The 21,211-nt window shown below is 40.2% G+C and overlaps 1 protein-coding gene across 7 annotated transcripts in view; it reads left to right on the forward strand.

Annotated features, from left to right (window-relative positions):
* LOC136318765 (oocyte-secreted protein 2-like) overlaps positions 1 to 20,451 on the forward strand; it is a 59,221-nt gene extending 38,770 nt beyond the window's left edge. For all 7 annotated transcript variants that reach the window (XM_066251616.1, XM_066251617.1, XM_066251620.1 and 4 more), the window contains 3 exons: positions 17,460 to 17,638; positions 18,678 to 18,781; positions 20,301 to 20,451. In XM_066251616.1, coding sequence (XP_066107713.1) covers positions 17,477 to 17,638; positions 18,678 to 18,781; positions 20,301 to 20,415 — 381 coding nt within the window. In that variant the 5' untranslated portion in view covers positions 17,460 to 17,476 and the 3' untranslated portion in view covers positions 20,416 to 20,451. The remainder of the gene's footprint in view (positions 1 to 17,459; positions 17,639 to 18,677; positions 18,782 to 20,300) is intronic.
* Positions 20,452 to 21,211: the final 760 nt, after the last annotated feature.

Below are 21,211 nucleotides of genomic sequence, written 5' to 3' on the forward strand. Positions count from 1 at the left end.
TTGCTATCTTTTTTATCTCATGTGCTTCTGTGGTGGTTTTTTCAATGGTGGTTACCTTTGAGTAATGAAAAGGGTCCCTACCCTGTTCATTGTAGCGAACTATTTTGTGAGTACTTTTGCACTCCATCGTCCTTTGCTACTGTTAATCTCCGTCTTCTCCCCCTCTTTCTTTTTGTTGTTGTCACAGTTTAAATTTGGTTTTATTGTGTTCTTCTTGGAGCTTTTACTTGTGGCTCTGTTTTTTTTTGTTCTTTGTATCTGATTGGAGAACCCCCTTTAGTAATTCCTGGAGTGGGGGTTTTCTGATGATAAATTCCCTCATCTTTTCTGTATCTGTGAATGTTTTTATTTCTCCTTCATATTTGAAGGATAGCTTTGATGGGTATAGTATTCGTGGCTGAAAGTTCCTCTCTTTCAGGACTTTAAATATTGGGGTCCACTCTCTTCTAGCTTGTAGAGTTTCTGCTGAGAAATCTGATGATAATCTAATGGGCCTTCCTTTATATGTTGTATTCTTCTTTTCCCTGGCTGCCTTGAGAATTTTTTCTTTGCTGTTGGTTTGTGTCAATTTCATTATGATATGCCTTGGAGTAGGTTTGTTGGGGTTAAGAAAACTTGGAGTTCTGTTTGCTTCTTGAACTTGAGGCTTTAGTTCTTTCCACAGGCTTGGGAAGTTCTCATCAATTATTTGTTTAAGTATGTTCTCCATTCCATTTTCTCTCTCTTCTCCCTCTGATATACCTATTATTCTTATGTTATTCTTTTTGATGGAGTCAGATAATTCTTGTAGGGCTATCTCATTTTTTTTAATTTTTGAGTCTCTTTCTTCTTCTCTCTGTTGTGCCTCAAGTTGCTTGTCTTCTATTTCACTAATCCTCTCTTCTATCTGACCTGTTCTATTAGCTAAGCTTGTTACTTCATTTTTCAGCTCGTGAATTGAGTTTTTCATCTCTGTTTGATTTGTTTTTATAGTTTCAATTTCCTTGGACATATATTCTTTGTGTTCATGGAGTTGTTTTCTGATTTCCCTATATTGCCTTTCTGTGTTTTCTTGTATATCTCGGAGGATTTTTAGGATTTCTATCTTGAATTCTCTGTCATTTAGCTCCAAGGTTTCCAATATATTAAATTTTTTCTCCATAGATTTTTCCTCATCTAGCTGTGTTACCTCTCTTTCTTTTGTATCCATGATATTCGATTTTCTCTTCCTTAATGGCATCTGAGGGTGGTTTTGTTGATAGTATTAATGAGATTTAATAAAGAATAAAAAGTTAAAAAAAATAAAAAAATAACAAATCGAAAAGAGTTGTTTTTTTTAAAAAAATTAATAACGAAATAAAGAAAAATAAAATAAAATAAAAATTTTTAAAAAAGGAAATTATTCCCCCCCTCTTTTTTTCCTCTCCTCTCCTCTCCCCTCTTTCTTGAGAAAATCTTGTGGTAGACTGTGAGTTATAACAAACAATGCCTGTGATGGAGGGCCTGAATTGGGGAAAAGTAATAAAGGGGCAAAAAAGAGAGAAAGAAAAAAAAAAAAAAAGGAAAAAAAATAAAAGAAAAAAGAAAAAAAAAAGAGCGTATGGACCCACAAAAAGCAAATAAGGAAAAAATTTGGGTCAAGAATAAAATGATTTGCTTTTAGGTGTTGGTTTTCTAAGAGTTATGATGAGAGGAATAAGAGGAAAATGGAAAAATGGGGGGACAAATTAAAAACTTACTATTGTATTTAGTGGAACAAGAACTAGATAATATGGAGAGCCAGGGATGGGAGCACTGCTAGTGAGTTAAAAAGGTGAAGTAAAAACCCCCCAAAATGCCACAAACATAGGTTTGAGTCCCAGATAAGATAATTTGTTTGTTATTGAGGTTTGAATGAGAGGAGATGTAAAGGAGAAAGGAAGAAACTAATATAGAGGGAGAAAAGAAAGAGAGAGAGAGAAAAAAAGAGGGAACCACTAAAAGAAGAAAAAAGAAAGGAGAGAGAGAGAGAGAGTTAAGGGTTTTGGAGTGCAACCCTCATAGAGAGAAAGGAAGAGAAGAGAAATGATAATGGGAGATGTAACACTTATGGGTAGTGTAGTTCAAGGAGAGGAGAGAGTAAGACTGGCAGAGAGTTAATCGGCCAAATTGGAGGAGGAAAAAAAAGTCTCAAGAATGAAGATAAGAGAAACAAACGAACAAATATAATAAAATGGGATAGGTTATAAAGTCTGCAGATTATTCTTGATTTTGAGAGGTTATCTTCTTGCTTTTTCTTTTCTCTCCCTCTTCCTGGTCGGTGACTCTGTACCCCGGGTTCTGCCCCTTTGGCACGCTCAGGTAGAGGTTTGCAGTTGATAAGTCTCTATGGCAATGTCATGTATTGTGCTTTATTCTCGTTGGGAGTCGAGGCTCATTAGCATTTATAGGCTCCGACAGTGAGAGAGTCCGTGTTCCTGGAGCCTTTCTCCTAGTCTTTCCTTCCTCAATTAGTAGCCTGATAGTCCAGGTATGGGGTTGCTGCTGCCTCTGCCTGGATAGTAAGAGGCTCAAATTGCTGGCAACTCCCCACTCTATTTCCACTCAGCACAGGGCTCAGGGTAAGGCTCAGTCAGTCAGAGCTGCTAGCATAATCAGGCGGGCTTTCCGCCCACTCGAAGACCTCTGGCTCTGCCACTCTATCCGGTAACACAAGCAGGCGCCCACTTCCAGGGCGCTTGGAGGAAACTCTCACTCACTGTCTGCAACCAGGATATCCGGCCAGCAGTCTCACGCTCTGAGTGAAACCCCCAACCGCAGGGAAAAGTTGCAGCGTTGGAATTGAGTCTCGCTCCGTCCCCGTGTGCGGCTTTTGCAAGGCGCTGGGGCGGCCCGAGATTCCACTTTGGCCCACACAAAGGCCCCTGACTCTGCCCCTCTCTGCGATAACACGGGCGCGCACTGCCGAGGCACTCGGAGGAATCGCTCACTCCTTATCTGCGCACGCACACCAGGATATGAGGCCGGCCGTGGTTCCCTCTGAGTGAAACAGCCTCCAGCACGGAAAATCTCCACCGTTGGGATTAGTTCTCACTCCCTCCCGTGCGTGGCTTTCCCAGGGCGCTGGGGCTGCCCAGAGACTCTGCCCTCAGCCCACAGAAAGGCCTCTGACCCTGCCTCTCCGTGGGGCAACACGGGCACCCACTTCCGCGGCTTAGGAAGAAATCTCTCTTCCACTAACTGCGCACCGACCAGGAGACCGGGTAAAATGGCCGCTCTGCTTTTCTTTCTTTGTTTGGGTTTGGCGCGAGTGTTAGCTTGTATTGCCCGGGTTGCCACAGGATCAGATTTTCCTCGGCTTGGATCTCTGAGCCACAGCCTGGTTCGGCCGTTTTTGCTGCGGGGGCCTGGATCTATTCACCCCCTTTGCCCGCCTCAGTTTCTATATTCACAGTTACCAGAGAAAGCCGCCCTGTTTAGGTTAGTGAGGAAGGCGGAGCATTTCTTACTCCCTATTTCCTTCGGGGTTTGGTTATATATTTAGCCAATTTTTCACTCAATCATACCTTTGGGTGTATTGCGAAGAATCTGGAAGCTCCAAGTATAGGTTTTTCTGTTTCTGGTTGAAGATCTTGTTGAGTTTTGGGGGAGATTTATCGGTATCGCTTCCTACTCCGCCATTACTCTGACGTCATCCCGTGTTAACTTTTTACTAGGGAGCAGGGATGGACGGACTTCTGCAAGGGGCTGATAGAAATCCTTTTGGGATTGTGGGTTGTGAGACCTCTGGTCCAGCTACTCAACTTTGCCTTTACAGTGTGAAAATTGCTGTGAACAATAAATAAATGAATGAGTAAATGGGCATGCTTGTGTCTCAAACTGAATTTATGGACGCTGACATTTGAATTTTATACTTTTTACCTATCACCCAATGTTATTTTTCTTTTGCTATTTTTAAAAAATAATTTAAGCATTTCAAAATCTATTCTTAGCTCATGGGTCACATAAAAGCAGGTGGTGGGCCAGATTAGGCCTGCAGGCTGTCATTTGCTGACCCCTGATATAGAGAAAACAAAACAACAAAAACAAAAAAAAACACCTGTTCTTCTCTAAAATTCAGACAAGTTCTATGTCTTGTTTAGTTTTGTATTCTCTGGGGGAGGTACAACTGACTGCAAGTGGAAACTGCATTCTTACCTTCCTTCACTGCCCATGGTCTGGAGATGACGTTTGGCAAGAAGTGGTTTATCTTATGACTAGAAAAATAAAAGGAAACTAAAATAACAACCACAAAACCCCCAAACCAAAACCATGGCACGCAGTTTGTCAGCCTGAAAGTCTCGACAAAGGTTTAGTTAATTAAGCAGGTGTGTGATTACCTGAATCTTAATGTTACAATCAGCGGGATGGTAGCGAAACTCATAAAATCCTTGATACACCGAGGTTGCAGGACACTGACCCCCGAGAAACACTTCATTAGGGAACATAGGCAGATCACTACCAAGGGCAGTCGGCTTGACTCTGGCCAGGAACAGAGAGGGGCTGCATCGTACGTACACTGTTGAGAAGTAGAAAAGAAAAAGTCTCAGATAATTCAGTGGTACCTTGTATAGTTAGGGAAGCTCACAGCCAGTTAACAATAAAAGGTACCTGCCCTTCCCTTGTAGCTTTGGTAGGAAAACAGATTTTAAAGATGATCTTCATAGTCTTATCTTTCCCCTTGAAACACTCACATGCCCTCCCACTTCTAGGAAACATCCAGATGACCCTATACCTGAATGAAAATTAACCTAAACAAGATGTTAGATGCCCTGTTTTACAGTTCTAAGTGAAAGACATCTCCATGGTGGCATTTGTAATAGTAATTAGGGGCAATAGTCAGCCTACCCTCATTCCCAGCTTCAATTCCTGGAAAACACAATCTTTGTTCTAATCCTGGCATCATGTTTTAACCTTGGAATTTTCTGAAACAATACAGAGACTCCACCAAACTAAAACTAACAAAGCTGGCATAGAAATCTAGTGATCATAGGTGAACACAGTGTGCTTTTACAATCCTCTTCTTCTTCTACCACTAACTGTGACCTAGCAATTATAGTAGGGGTCTAGAACCTTTTCGGCTGAGAGAGCCATGAACGCCACATATTTTAAAATGTAATTCCGTGAGAGCCATACAACCCGTGCACGTTAAGCATTATCCAATAAAAATTTGGTGTTGTCCTGGAGGACAGATGTGATTGGCTTGAGCCACCCGCAACCATGAACATGAGTGGTAGGAAATGAATGGATTGTAATACATGAGAATGTTTTATATTTTTAATGTTATTATTATTTTTATTAAAGATTTGTCTGCAAGCCAGATGCAGCCATCAAAAGAGCCACATCTGGCTCACGAGCCATAGGTTCCCAACCCCTGATAGGCTCTAAAATGTTCTCTTTGTATGAGAATGTAAGGTCCATGAGAATAAAGATTTGGTTTACTTTTCATTTTTGCATTACTTAGAGCCAAGACCAAGCCCACAATAAATGCTCAGTAAATATTTTGTTGAGTGAATGCATAAACACAACTGCCTATTGCTAGTAAAGAAAAAAGTGCATGCAGACCCTCTCTGACCACGGGGCTATGTTTCAGGAGAGCTAAAAGAGAAGGGAAACTTGGACTTGTGATGAAGTCCAAGGGTGAAATAGCCTAGAGGTTGTTGATAGAAGATTGAAGAGACTTGGTGGCTTCAAGAGGTACTGTACCCTGCCAAACCAAAAGACAAAACTATATTATTAATTAAAGCATTAAAGTTTGCTAAAGGCCAAGAAATAGGGTGGTGAAATATAGGTTGTGGGAGTTAAACCCCAGAGTAATTTGGAACTGCTGGTAATTCAGAGAACAAATTGGACAATCTGAGAAGGAATTATGGGGTCTTTTAAAGGGGCAGGCATGGTGGCACTGGAAGGTTAACCTGTGGTGAGATTTATGAGCTTTTACTGGTAAACTGTTCACAGTCCTAAAGCCACCCTTAGCTGCAGGCAATTTCCAACCACTGCAGAATCTTGGTACTATAATCATGAAACTGACTTAACATAAAACCATTGGCCTGTCCATTCTTCATTTCTGGCTCACGCATGGTGGATAGACCAGGTATTCTTCCTTTATACAGAGCTGAAGAGGGCATCTTGGGCAGTAAGTCACTTGTCATTCTAGGCCAGAGGTAGAAAACCTTTTTATATCTACCACCCACTTTTGTATCTCTGTTAGTAGTAAAATTTTCTAACCGCCCACTGGTTCCACATTGATGGTGATTTATAAAGTAGGGAAGTAACTTTATAAAATTTATAAAGCAGAGTTACAGCAAGTTAAAGCATATAATAATAATTACTTGCCAAGTACTTTATGTCGGATTTTTGCTAAGTTTGGTAGAATAAATCTTTATAAAACAACTTATTATGGTTAAATCTATCTTTTTATTTATACTTTGATTGCTCTGCTACCACCCACCATGAAAGCTGAAATGCCCACTAGTGGGCAGTAGAGACCAGGTTGACTACCACTGTTCTAGGCAATGGGATTAAGAGTGCAGAGTCTGGTTGTTGACTTTCAAAAACAGAAAGTGGTCAGTGTGATCAGTGTGTAATGAACCACAGCAAATATGGTGTGGAGTAAATAGCATCTGGTTTATGATCTGAGAATCTTGTTCTAGTGCGTAGGAAGAGAGTGGGAGTGGAATAGAGGAGATGAGTTTCAGGGATATATATTAGATCAGGATTGGCTACAGGAGGCTTGGACTGGGGTTGTTGTAGAAGAGGTGGCAAGAGTTAGTGGAATTCTGGAAACATTGTGGCTGCGTGTGGCTGTGAGGCTGAGGAAGGAACGGTGATCATTCCAAAGGAACCAGAATAGACGGGGCTGCTGTTGAGAACTGCAGAGAGGCAAGTGTGGGATTATTTTTTCAATGCATGCATTTTATTTTAGACCTAGTAATTTAAAGATACATATTGGACATCCAAGTTAATATGCAGAACAGGTAGTTAGAGGAGTACAAATGAGATAATGCATTAGTATGAGATCCCAGAGAATTTGGCATACACCAGTTACTAAAATGAACTCATGCGTGGTAGGGAATAATCGAAGGGATCTTGCCAAATCTTCTGAGAGTTTATTTTGTCCACTAGGAGCGTATACATGAAGTGGCTTCACATTGAGTCCCAGTTTTGGTTAGAAACAAGAATTTATGAGTCTCTGGATTTTTACTCAAATTCTGTTGTGAAGTCATTTTTAGTAATTGTAAAAAATGCAAATTATTTGGCCAAATTCTCAGAAATCCAATTCATTAGGTACGGAGTGGGACCTGGATGGCTACATGTCCTAGTATGTACCCAGGCCTTCTCTATACAAGAAGTCTTCAAAGACCACTGAGCAGTATGAAACCTGAGTTTGTCAGAATTCTGAATTAGTCTCTCCAGCTATGGGCTTTCATTCACTTTTTCTCTAGAAACAGCACTAAGAATATATGTCCAGAGATCCTTAAGTATGTATTTCAAATAACAGACTCTGGAGGTGGATCAGACTCCGTATCTTAAAAATGTACTGGCACATAACTCTATTGGCCTCGTTGTCAGAATTTTTGTTACAAATAATTGCATTCACTTGCCATCTGGTTTTATGAAGCCAAAAAAAAAATAAAGGTTCCTGTGAAATATCTTAGAACCTAGAGTCAAGCTTTGATGCATAGACATATATTGTGAATACGTTTCTCTCTTTAAGGCAGGGGTCCCCAAACTTTTTACACAGGGGCCCAGTTCACTGTCCCTCAGACTGTTGGAGGGCCGGACTTATAAAAAAAACTATGAACAAATTCCTATGCACACTGCACATATCTTATTTTAAAGTAAAAAAACAAAATGGGAACTGATACAATATTTAAAATAACAAGTAAATTTAAATCAACAAACTGACCAGTATTTCAGTGGGAACTATGGGCCTGCTTTTGGCTAATGAGATGGTCAATTTCCTGTTCCATATTTGTCACTGCTAGCCGTAACAAGTGATATGACGCACTTCCGGAGCTGTGACGCGTGTGTCTTGCGTCACTGGAAGTAGTGCTGTACGTGAGCAACGCTGCGCTTTGTGGTGCTACCACATACAGTACTCCACATACAGCATCCACATCCTGTGCTCCTCTCACTGACCACCAATGAAAGAGATGCCCCTTTCGGAAGTACAGCAGGGGGCCGGATAAATGGCCTCAGGGGGCCGCATGTGGCCCGCGGGCCGTAGTTTGGGGACCCCTGCTTTAAGGTTTACTCTCAAGCATTATTTTTCAAGGCTAAGATAACCCTTCCATCTCAGATATATGGAAAACTCTTATCTAATCCACCAACCCCACTTTCCTTACGGGATGAGCCATCCTCAAAGGGGAAAGGGATAGTGTGTGACCAGGGGTCCAGCCATAGGGGGAAACAAGGCATTCCAACTCCAACCACCCAAAGCGGTCATTTAGTGTAGACCTTCGTTATTAGCAATGCAGCAGCAGACGGAAATGTTCGGAAAGTCAAAGAAGCAGCCTCACTACTGATCACCAACTGCCCACCATCTCCCCTAGTACTCGGGAAATACCTGGTTGTTCTCCAGAACAAGTCCAAATCAGAGAAAAAAGGAGGCGCAGCCCTCCGAACGCCAGAGGAACCTTCATCTGGCCAGAGCCCAGTGCAACAACATCCATCCAGGGCACAGGAAGTTGTGGGAAGACCACCTGCCTTGTGTTATAGCTGAAGCCTGTCAGGTGTCCATAATAACCCATCACCTTGGGCAGAAGACCTCCTAAAACTTAACATTTTATTATTGCAGGTACTAAAAAAATAAGGTGAGTAGAGTAAAATGTATCATTTGAATAGACGCTGTCTTCCTTGGGGTCAGGTTGTATTTGTGAATCCAACACTCTCCAGTGTGCATTCAGATGAATTTTAGGGACTGGTCATTGGGAGGGAATATAAAAAGCACAGAGAGGATCGACTACTGCTGATGATTCTGAACCGGTACAGGAGTTCTTGCAGGGTTTTGTTTTCTTTTAACATTTCTGAGTACACGTATTGCTAGGTGATGTGGTGGGGTGGCCTGAAGGGAGCAACATCAAGCAACATTGCATTTCCTGTGCACCCCTAAGGTCCAAGGGCTGTTGGGACCTGGATGACCAGTTTTATCTGCTCCCAATATCGCCACCAGGGATGGGATCGGCAATCAAGTCCACGCAACCGGAAGCTCCATGAGTCGCCATCAGCCAGGGTCCACCCTTCTACCTGGCCTTGGCCCAGGACACGTCCACATCCAGGAAACGAGGAGAAGCAGCAGTCCTCCTAACACCACAAAGCCTTCATAGGACGGATCTTGGGCTAAGTAGGAGTTCCTCAGGCAACAGGGCTTGGAGCGGATCTGGGAAACCTGAGTGTGTTTATGCTCAATGCCACACTCAGATGTATTCAATAAACCCAGTTCAGACAACTGAGAGACAAAGCCTTTCGACATGTCCAGCTCTGAAGTCTGACCCTTTCTTGACTATTTGGCTATAGAAAACCATAGTGTCGTATAAAGTGAACCCAGCAAAGCATGTAGTCTTGACTATTTGGCTATAGAAAACCATAGTGTCGTATAAAGTGAACCCAGCAAAGCATGTAGTCTTGACTATTTGGCTATAGAAAACCATAGTGTCATATAAAGTGAACCCAGCAAAGCATGTAGTGCTCATAGAACTGTCTTTTCTAGTTCCTTTGGAGTTCTTGAATAGCTGTCCTTCACAGGCCTATCTTTGGTACCATATGGGATGAGTTAGGGATGCCTTTTAGGGAGTTTTATACTCTGACCTGATGATGTGCTTCATTACCCACAGCTAGAGCCCTTTGTTTAAGGTTTATGGTATGTTTTTGTTTTCAAAAAAATTTGGTTGGTTGATAGTAGAAGCTGAAGCAGTAGCTGTGGGACTTGCCCAATTTTTACTAACCTGGAAAGGAGATGCTAACAGGGCCAAGAGGTCCAACCTTGACTGCCTCTATATTTTGCAAAAAAATCAACCCCGACAGATTCCCATTCTCTTAAGTGATTTCTTCATGTCTTCCTCAGAGGTCAGTCAGTCTAATAAATGGCTTGTGGGTGTACTATGTTTTCAACTTTTCTGCAGGTCTGGAATCTTTAAAAAAACTAAACAAACAATAAAAGGGGGCCTGAGCAGGTGGTGGTGCCGTGGATAGAGCGTTGGACTGGGACACAGAGGACCCAGGTTTGAAACCCTGAGGTCGCTGGCTTGAGCAAGGGGTCACTCTCTCGGCTATAGCCACCCCCCCCCCCCCCGTCAAGGCACACATGAGAAAGCAATCAATGAACAACTAAGGTGCCACAACAAAGAATTGATGCTTCTAATCTCTCTCCCTTCCTGTCTGTCTGCCCCTATCTGTCCCTCTCTCTATCTCTGTCATACACACACACACACACACACAAAGATGGGGAAAATGTTATAGCATATGCCTCCATAGATCCATAGGTGACTTGGGTCTTTGAACATCATTTACCTGCACTTTACATTTTATCAGAACCTGCAATTTCGGGTAACAAAATGATGGGGGAACAAATAGTGTCTGGAGGTTCTAATAAGGGACTGCTCGGGCTGCACTAAGTGATGAGTCATCGCAGATGGCCAAATGTGGCAAAGCTAACTACTGCATTTTCATTTCCTTAGTTTGATTTTGACCCTGCACCAGAGAAGATAACGACTTCTGTGTTGAGAAGTCCTCCTCCTTATTTCTTTGACTTAAGTCTTATTTTTTATTTCCTCCTCCTTTCTTTTTTGACTTAGCCTGCTTTGGGTCTATTACCTGGTATGAATAAGAGAATATAGAAGAGTGGTTGTGAGTTTAAAAAATGCATGATGGCTTTTAAATAATTGTTGTGTCACTAGTTCCCTTTATGCTTTCTGAAATAGGCTTTACTCTGGTTGTAAACTGGTAGCTTGTTCTACGTGTTTCCAATCAGATTTGTGGCTATATCACTATGTAGATGCCATCTTGGTCTTCCCTTAAGACTACCCAATACACGAATCCCAGAATAGTATTTTCCTATTTTGTGAACAAGTCAGAAGGCTCTTAAGTTTTGATGGATTCTCCTTTGTCATTATCCTTTTCCTCATACTTGGGCCAAAGCTCATCCCAGAACACAAAACATAATAAATTCAGTTGCTTTTAGCAAAGTAGGGTTAGTTGCTTACATGGGGGAGATTTCTGGGCTTCAGGACTTGAGAAGATGTAGGCTTTCTTGATACAGACTATGGTGACTGAAAGTTGGAAAAAAATAGTAAAGAGAATGATTAGATTCTCATGACTTCACCTCCACACTCAGGCTGTGTACAGGTTGAAATTTCTCTGCCATCTTTGTGCTGAATTACCTTGAGTGAGATACTTGAGGTTTCTGTGCCTAAGTTAAACCATCTGTTCACATCCCTCTCTCAGGAGAACATGGTCAGGGTGAAATACGATAATATATTTAAAGCATCTGAATAGTGCCAGTCACATAGAATACCCTCAGAAGTAAGTTGTTTTCATAATTTCCTTCATGAATTTGAGAAAGAACCTTTAGTTTGCTCCTACTAATTTTGGAGTTACTGTTGATTAATATCAGTATTGGTGCACCTTTTACACCTTTAAAGTGTTTTAATTTAGGAACCTATGGTGATCGCACCTTTGATTTTGCTAAAACTAGTGCAGTGCTGTGGTGTCATTCTCCAGGCACATAATCTTAATTGGTTACAGCTGGAAGCTAAGGGCTTTCTCCTGATAATCCTCAGAGTGCGTAACTGTGGGAACCCTCTAACAAAACTTAAATCTGGAGTGCGTATTTTCCAATATAGTATGCTTCCTACTCTACCGTCACATTTGAGTTTGATATTTTTCTCATATAGGGTTTTAACTGCTCTATTATGTGACCCGGCTGCCTGTCCCCCAGGATAGATGAACTTTTTCATTATCATATGGGACCTACATCAGGTCCTAGGTGGCTGGAGTTGGAAGGGCAACTGTGGTAGAGAAAAACAAACAAACAAAGAACAGATGTCCACATCCTAATCCCTGCACCTGTGACTATGTTACCTTATATGACAAAAGGGACTTCACAGATGTGATTAAGATAAAAACTTGAGATGGAAAAATTACCTTGGATTATCTTGGCAGGTCTAATGTAATAAAAAAGGGGGAAGAGAGGATTGTTAAGAGGAAGGGAGAAGGATCAGATGTGATGACAGAAGCAGAAATTGGAGTGATAGGGCCATAAGGGAGGAGGCCACAGCCAAGGAATGCAGGTGGCTTTTAGGAGGCAAGAAGAAAACGAATTCTCCCCTAGAGTCGTCAAAAGGAAAGCGGAGCCCTGCTGGCACCTTGATGTTGGCTGCAAGGGACTCATTTTGGTCTGCACCCGCTTCTCTCTCTGCAATACGAGCAGTATCTTCAGTGATTATATCCAGGACCCAAACGCTTCGTACTGCTCATTTATTTTCCATCTCAGTACCCTCAATTGGCGGCCAAGTCATTTTATTGCCTCTGCTGCTGATTCTTCCAGCCAAACTCACAGAAATAAATAAAAAAATAATAATCGTCTCTTGATTTCAAAGATGCATGTGTTAGGCTGTTCAGCATATTAGATAACACCTGAAAATTACCTGGTGAGAACAGTTTCCTAACATTGAGCATCTGCTGGAAGTTCAGGCTGCCACGCGGCCTCCCAGCTGACTTAACCCGGCCTCTCGTGCAGACACAGATGTCAAATAGCACTTTTTGCCTGATCCATCTCTCTGAACTTCGGTATTTGGGTAATCAGAGAGTCTCAGCTCCTGATGGTTGATGCTATAGTGAGAGCACCCGATGGATTATCCAAATAAGTAAGAAAACAAAGGCAGCTGAGCATGGGAAGCCATATGAAATCACTTAAACCTACCTATTTCTCCGGTTCCTATTTCCGGAGAAGTCTCGTGCTGAAGGTCTGCCATGAGGAAAGTCGCTATGGCTTTAGAGGTCCTGGTTCTCCTGGCGGTGTTGATGTGGCCCCGTGCCGAGAACATACATGGTAAACACTCAGTTTTAGAGGATGCTTCCTTGGAGGGGGTCCCCAGAATGACGGCTTTCCATGTAGGTGCTCTCCTCTTTGTGAAATCTAACCTCATCATTTGCTAGAAGGGAAATATTTTGGGCCAGCTGACTTGAGTCAATACATTAAGGACATATTTTCTCTTTTTGCCTAAATGTCTGAGATTTTCCTTTTTTCTTTGTTGTGGTCTTCTCTCTACCTTGATCCTCATTTGCAGACGGTCCTCGGAAATAGACCTTGGCTCTGTGCATCATCTGCATGTTTGAACCCATAGCTAAATGCAATACAATTGCTCACGTCGTTTGTATCTTGAGTGACTTTTCTGCTTCCAGACTCTTCATATTTCCTTGGGTGAAGATACTGCTCTATCATTCTTTTAAAATACTGCCTCGTCTTCACCCATGTCAAATTCATCAGTGGGTCTGCAAAGCCAGTAAGATAAAGTTAAATCAATGTCTGGTCCATCCATCAGTTGGTCCCAATACTTTTCTGTTTTAACTGGAATATTCTCCATTTCTTTTTCTTTCTTTTTTTTATTTTTTGTTCTCTACCTTCTTCCCGGCTTCAAGGCATGATGACTACATGCAAACTACTCTAAGACAGTATTTCCATATTACAATTTATGTTCTTTATGTTGTTAGAAAATTACTTATATGTGTATATGTCCTTTTATTTGCAGTAGATTATTTTTGTGTGAAATCGACATGTGAATATCTTCTTTTTTTTGGTCAAGGCTACATCTCATTTTCCAATTGCCCCAGTACATGGGTGACACAGAAAAGATCCTCTACATGTTCTTAAGGCAAGCCAGGTCTCTACAAGATCCTGTGAATAGGACCAATGGGTTTTTTTAAATTTATTTTTCAAAAAAGATTATTTTTCATTTACAATTGACATAATATTATATTAGTTTTAGGTGTATAACATAATAATTAGATGTTTGTATAACTTCTGAACTGATGACTCGGTAAGTCTTATACCCATTTGACAAATACATAATTATTCTAATACTATTGACTATATACCCTATGCTGTACTTTACATCCCTGTGACTATATTTATCACTAGCAATTTTTAATTCTTAATCCCTTCACCTTCTTCTCTTATCCCCCAACCATCCTCCTATCTGGGGACCACCAATGTCTTCTCTGTATCTATGAGTTTGTTTCTGTTTTGTTTGTTCGTGTATTTCATTTTTTTAGATTTCACAGATAAGTGAAATCATATGCTGTCACTCTGTCTGACTTATCTCACCTAGCATAATACCCTCTAGGTCCCTATATGTAAGTAATACATATGTATGATAAGAGTTCATTCTTTTCTGTGGCTGAGGAATATTTTATTGTATGTATGCACCACATTTTGTGACTTTCTTCTTTATCCATTTATTCTCTAAATCCTTTATGGGCAAGGACTTCACATAGTTCCTGATCTTCCCATTGTACCCAAGATGAATCTTTTGGGCTCCAAGAATAGCACAGCCCACATGTAGCAATTCATTATTATTGGCATTTCCAAAATTTTAAGTAGCACATGTGGAGAAAGGGCAGTGACTTGTGAGCCAGGGAAGAGACCTGGCGATCTGGGAGGGAGTGAGGCATTCAGGCCTGGCTACGGGACATGATGCTTGCATGCCAGGAAGATTCAGCTTCAGTTAATGTACGCAGCAGCTGTGAGTAGTTCGTGTTCCTCAGTATTCTACCAGTAAAGTGTGGTCCTTAGGTTTTTTCTCAAATGATTTCTCAGCTAGTTGAGACACAACCTCAGAACGTCAAATGGAAACTTGACTCTAATATTAGTATGAAAAAATGTAGTGAAGGCAGAAGCATGAACTTCCTGTGTGTCTGTGCCCTCCTGTCCTTCCTGTATGTCTATTGCCCATCCATCCATCTTTAATCTTAACCGTTGAAACCTTTATTTCCTTTAGGAGGGATCATCTCTATAATTTTATCTAGGTGATGTTAGAATAATATTTCACTCACTTGGAGAGATGTGATTTGGAGGTTAAAATCACTGATGTAACTAGAACACCTACCTTCTCCAATCTCTCTCACCCCTCCTGTGCCAATAATATCTCCCTGCATTTTCCTGCTTTCTTCATGATGATTAATTGTAAAGACCATGAACTTCCAGGCTCAAATGGTGTTCGAAGTTTCTCGCTTATTAACATATAAATATATATATTTTTAATTCTGGGAAGTTCAGCTCCTCCAAAATGTTTAAGGATATCCTGAATGTTTTCCAATGCCTACTAGTCCCTATTACTGCTAGTCTCCTAGTCAAGGTCTGAACCACTAACTATTTCTATTGTGTGATCTGACTTACTAGTAATCCTGTGCATTGAGTGTGTAAGTGAACGCTGGTAATATATCATCTCTATACTGTTGCCCATAGTGGCAGTACCAATCTGTACTCCCACCAACAGTTTACGAGGGCTCCCTTTCCACCACACGCTCGCCAGCACTTTTCGTTTGTTGATTTATTGGTGATACCCATTCTGACCAGGGGTGAGGGGGTATCTCATTGTGGTTTTGATTTGCATTTCTCTAGTGATTAGTGATATTGAGCAACTTTTCCTATGTCTATTGCCCATCCGTCCACTTGCTTTTAATAGAAAAAAGATTTACAAACCCATAATTTGTCTCCTTCAGGAGTTAGCGTGGCAAGACGAATCATGTCAAAGGTCCTTGTCAACTTAGTTCCTGTAGAGAATACACAGGATCTACTTTTGATCTACTTTTACAAAATAAATAAAATATTATTATAATGTTTTACAGCCAAAGTCAACTTTTCACTTCCATCCCATGAAGAAATTTTTGCTTTGGTTTATTCATTATTACAGCTGTGCGGTATTCTGTAATATGTCTATTTCCGCATCACTTTTCTCTTGGGGGACCTTTAGGTTGTTCCATGCTCTTTTCTTCTTTTAAATAATTCTGCAATATAATGTGCTGCATGCCCTCTTATTGCTTTTTTTGTCCTTTTGTTTGGTGTTGTCTTTTTCTTTTATTGCCTCCTAATTGCATCAACTGTGTTTCTTTTTGTCCTTTCCTATGTTTCGTTCTTCTCTAATTTGGAAGTACTGCCATCCAATTTAAAGTTGCTTTTATCTCTTCTGCTACCTATTATGCATCTTTAAATTCTAAAGTTGTTTTGTTTTTTTCTCACCCACAGAAGGAACTATGAAATGGAACTCTGGTCACCCCATCAGAGACTCTGGTTCATGGTTGTCTGGCACACTCAGTCAGAATCCAGCACATGTTCACTGCTTCCAGAGAAAAACTGATCCATGAGAAAGAGCGATTACTTTTGACTTTCTGAAGATTTCAATGTAGAGGAGAAGGATGGGCTTTACCTGAAAAATGTCATTGAATTTTCACCACCCCTGGCTGTCACCTCTCTTCAAACTATCTTCCCTAATGACTACCATTGTTTCTGGTCCTGGCTGCTCTAGATACGGCTTCTACTAATACACCCTTTATCCTTCTCTCCAACACTATCCCTTATGTGTAGTCCCAAAACTATCACCCTCTGTGGAATCTGATTTCTTTTTAAAAAATTTTTATTGATTTATTCTAGTAGGAAAGGAAGGGATGAAGAGAGAGAGACAGAGACAGAGACAGGAACATCAATCTGTTCCTGTATGTGCCCAGACCAAGTTCAAACTGGCAGCTTCGGCATGATGCTCTAACCAACTGAGCTATCTGGCCAGGGCAAAGGCTGTTTGTTTGTTTGTTTCTTTCTTTCTTTCTTACTTTCTTTCTTGTGACTGAGAGAGAGGAGAGAAGAAGGGAGAGAGATGAGAAACATCAACTCGTAGTTCCATCACTTTAGTTGTTCACTGATTTCTTCTCATTTGTGCCTTGACTGAGGGGCTCAAACTGTGCTGTCCACCCCTTGCTCAAGCCAGCAACCTTTGGGCTTAAACCTATAATTATGGGATCATGTCTACAATCCCACGCTTAGGCAGGTGACCCTGCACTCAAGCTGGAGAGCCTGTGCTCAAGCTGGTGATCTGGGGTTTCCAAACTGGTATCTCAGTGTCCCAGGTTGATGCTCTATCCACTGTACCACCACCAGTCAGGCAGAATCTAATTTATTTAAGAGGAGGCAGGGACTATATGATCATGACTTTTCTTATTTTTATGTGTTGATTTTCTTTCCTGTGAAATAATTGAAATCTAGTTATTTAGGGATATAATTATGTAGGTATTTTATAAAATAGTGGTAATATAAAAACTCTGGATACTATAAGCTATGTTTATCTTGTATTGATTGGTTGATAATTGATTATTTTTTATTAATTGCAAAGGTCAGAGTTGAATATCCTTTGAACTCTTCCTTAAGGTAAATACGTATCTAACATTTTGTCATATGATTCTTCTTGCAGTGAAAATCAGTTGTTCTATGGACTGGATGATGCTTGAAGTTACCCCACAAACATATAGCAGCCATCAGTATATGTTCGCTGATGAACTACACCTGGGATCAGGCTGTCCTGTGACTCGGATACAAACATATGCATATGATTTTATATATCCTGTTTATGATTGTGGTATCAGGACACAGGTGAGAATCGTGATTATTTATCAAAATAACTTATAAATACTTTTCCAAACCTTTATGCCTGGTGCTAAAATTTTTTTTTTAATGAAAAATTGTCTTTTTTTAAAGAACAAATTTTGCTCCTACTTATGTGATTTATAAATAGATAGCAGCACAGTTCTTCGGTTATTAGGAAATGGATATTAGGCCATTTATGTGCATAGGATCTTATAGCACAGATGAACAGACTGGCTAGGGAGCGGACTTTAAGTTGTATTGAGACTACTATTGTATTTCACTTCAGCTTAACAGATAGTTGTAAATTTCATTGAAAACTCTCCATATGGAAGGTCTGCAGTCCTGGGTAGGTGTATCATATTCAACCTTAGATCATTTGAATCTGCCCATGTTCTATGAGGACGTGTGTCACTGTGGAGAGTAGATTGTCACTGGAATAACATCTGTCAATAATTTTGCTGGCACAAATCAGAAACCGTATTGTTATCCTGGGATATTATATTTTATAAAGTTTCCAATTTAAACACTTTCTAGTCGTACTACAAAAGCATTTCAGGCCAATAATTATAACAGTCACCTGCGAATAAGGTCTTATCTTTATTTTAGAAACAAGGGATCTGGGGCTCTTGAAGATGCTTTAATAATTGGCCTAGGGATACACAGCCAGCAGGGAATAGTTTAGATGCCAAACCAGAATGGTTATCCTCCAAAGCTTCTACTTTGAACCACTCTATTGATTGACCTCCAAATTAACTTTCTCAAAAGAACTGTTGAAAACCTTTTCATTGATAAATCACAAAGGGGGCTCTTAGTGGCAGTTTAAGTTGCCTCTAGGTACTATTCCTATTTTCCCCCAGGCACTTTCAAGCCACTCTTCCAGGTAACACTCCTCTTCTGTCCCAGTAGGTTGTCAGACCTCCGTAGGTCCCTAAAAGTGACAGTAGCCACTTCTTTGAGCTTACGTGATTTATACTTCCTGTTCAAATGTATGTCTGCTCCTCTGTTATTAGAAATGCCTTCTACTTAAACTCTGTGCTGTCTCTAGGTTGTCTCCGAGCATACTCTCATTTTCCGAAGCGAGTTGTACTATAACCCGAGGGATAGACATCACCACGGCCATACAGTCCCTCTGGAGTGCTCTGCCATTAGGTGAGTCCAGTAGATCAGAGCCCTTGTGGGATGCCTTCACCTCACCTTTACTTATCAGACCTTTCTGCAGGGACATTTATTTTGGAGGTTTTATGACTCAACCATCAGCCTAAGTCCAAACAAACACTAAACCAGCATTTACAAAAATATTTTAGTAAATATTCTTGTATTTTGTAAATGTAATATTCATTTTGGAATCAAGACATATACAATCTACTGTCACTAGGTTATTTTGCAGTAATTGAACTGCAAAGCAGATCATTAAATATACAAAGTCACTTTAGTAAGTGGAGAAATCTAACACAATATAATCTTTCAAAGCTTTCTCCTTCAATACTTCGTTTTCTGATACATTTCATGGTTCAATTCCATGTTAAGAGAGTGAATGGCTAAATAATTAAAAGAAAAGCAATGTTTCATTTTAATACTAAGTCATACAGACATATGAAAGGAAGAGCTTATCAGCCTAATAGTTAAATGTACTTTGCTTATAATTTTGTGAGACTGAGACATTGACCCCTAAAAAGACCCCCCTGGGGCCAGTGAATTGGTATCCTCTTACATTTTGACCATCTCACCAAAGTATTTACATTGAGTGTAATAAATTTAAATGGCAAATCTGGAAACCACCCGAAAACCGCAGGAAAATTCTATCCTTGTTTGATATATGAAAATATTTGACACCAAAAGATGAATTTAGAGCTCATAGCTAATGTGTGATATCTTTTAGCATGACCAGAGTACTATTGGGTATGTGTGGGGGGGAGAGAATGTTTTTTTTTTATTGTGGTAAAATAAAATACACATAAAAATAGTTAAAATGTTGAATTTTATCTCAAGAGTATAGTTTAGTGGCATTAAGTACATTCACATTGTTGAATATCTTCGATCTTCCCTCTAACTTACTTTCACAGGACAAAACAAAGGTTGTGGGATTTAGTCTCTCTCCCTCTCTCTCTCTCTCTTTCACACACACACACACACACACACACACACATACACACACACACACACACACTTTCATTCCTATACATTAGCCAATACTTTGGAGCTATTGCCTCTGCATAGGTCACCAGAAAAAGTGATGACTAAGGTGTTCTCATTTTAATAGGAATTATGTTGGTTGCAACTTATCTTCCTTAGAAAAAAAATGAAGACTAGGCCAACAAGGGAATATGATTAGGTTTTAGATGCATGAATTTTACTGCGCTACGTACTTACACACACACCCCTCCCTTGCCACCATACACTGGGACAGATGAAGCTTTGAGTGTTTTCCTTTGCCATTCTTAGGATCTGTTCGTCTAAGTCTGAGCACTTTGGTACTCTGCTGATGCCAGCATTATAAGTCATCTTTATCCAGGAAGGACAGGCACTGTTCCGCACTTCTAAACACTGAACTGAAAATCATCATGGTGTTAAAAAGTGCTAAAAATAAAAATAACTTGGCTTCAAGTTTAGACTCTGAAAGACCTGGTTCGAGTACATCAACCTGCTTTCTGTTTTGTCTTTTCTTTAGGAAATCGGTGTGGCTCACACCAGTTTCTACAGACGAAATCCAGCTGGACCCCAGTCCCTTTATTGCTGCCTTTGAGACCACGCCCGAAGAGTTAGGGTTATTGAGTTCTGATTAAACTGACTCCCTCCTTAAGGAAGAATAAAAACTTGAAATTGGCATCACATCATGAATTTTGTTGGAAAACAACATTGTTGTTGTTGTTTCTTTGCACAAAAAAGTAATTGGTATAAATCTTTTCTTAGGTATCTGATCCCTAAAAAACCCTAATCAGTGAACATCCTAATTTAGTGAAGGTGTGTTTTTAGATACTGTTATTCACTAAGGGTATGGTTTATTAATTTAATGTTAACTCTTAATTAGTTAACATTAAATTAGTTAATAAGTACTACATATTAACCATTTAAATTTTATTTTCTGTTCTGTATAGTAAGTTCAACAATATTGTCCTCAATGACAATAGTTTGAGCTATTTGATATGAACCCCCGAAAACTTTTCTAAATATCTTTTTTAGTAAGAATAAAAAATAGAGACAGCTGTGTCAATGTGCCAGAGACTGAAATTTGTGCAGAATTTAAATTTCAATGTACCAACTCCTAGGAGACCAAGGTCCTTTTATGGGATGATGCTTTAACTTCTGTGTGTTCTCCTAATTAATCAGTAAAGTTGAACCTTAGAAATAATGTCCATCATATTTGAGTAACTATTGCAGAAGAAATTGAATTTATGTCCTAGAATTGAAAAACCACCCCCTTGACTGAAATTTGACACCCAGTTTTCCTTTCTCCTCGAGATGATTCTTCCATACCTGAAATAATTGACATGTGGAGGCAGGCAAGCACTGCACTGTCCTGTGCGTAAGAACAATTCATTACACGATCACCCTCACCAGCTATTTGTGCCCTCTTCTCTT

Source organism: Saccopteryx bilineata, chromosome 1 (genome assembly GCF_036850765.1).
Source record: "Saccopteryx bilineata isolate mSacBil1 chromosome 1, mSacBil1_pri_phased_curated, whole genome shotgun sequence".
Lineage (NCBI taxonomy): Eukaryota > Metazoa > Chordata > Mammalia > Chiroptera > Emballonuridae > Saccopteryx > Saccopteryx bilineata.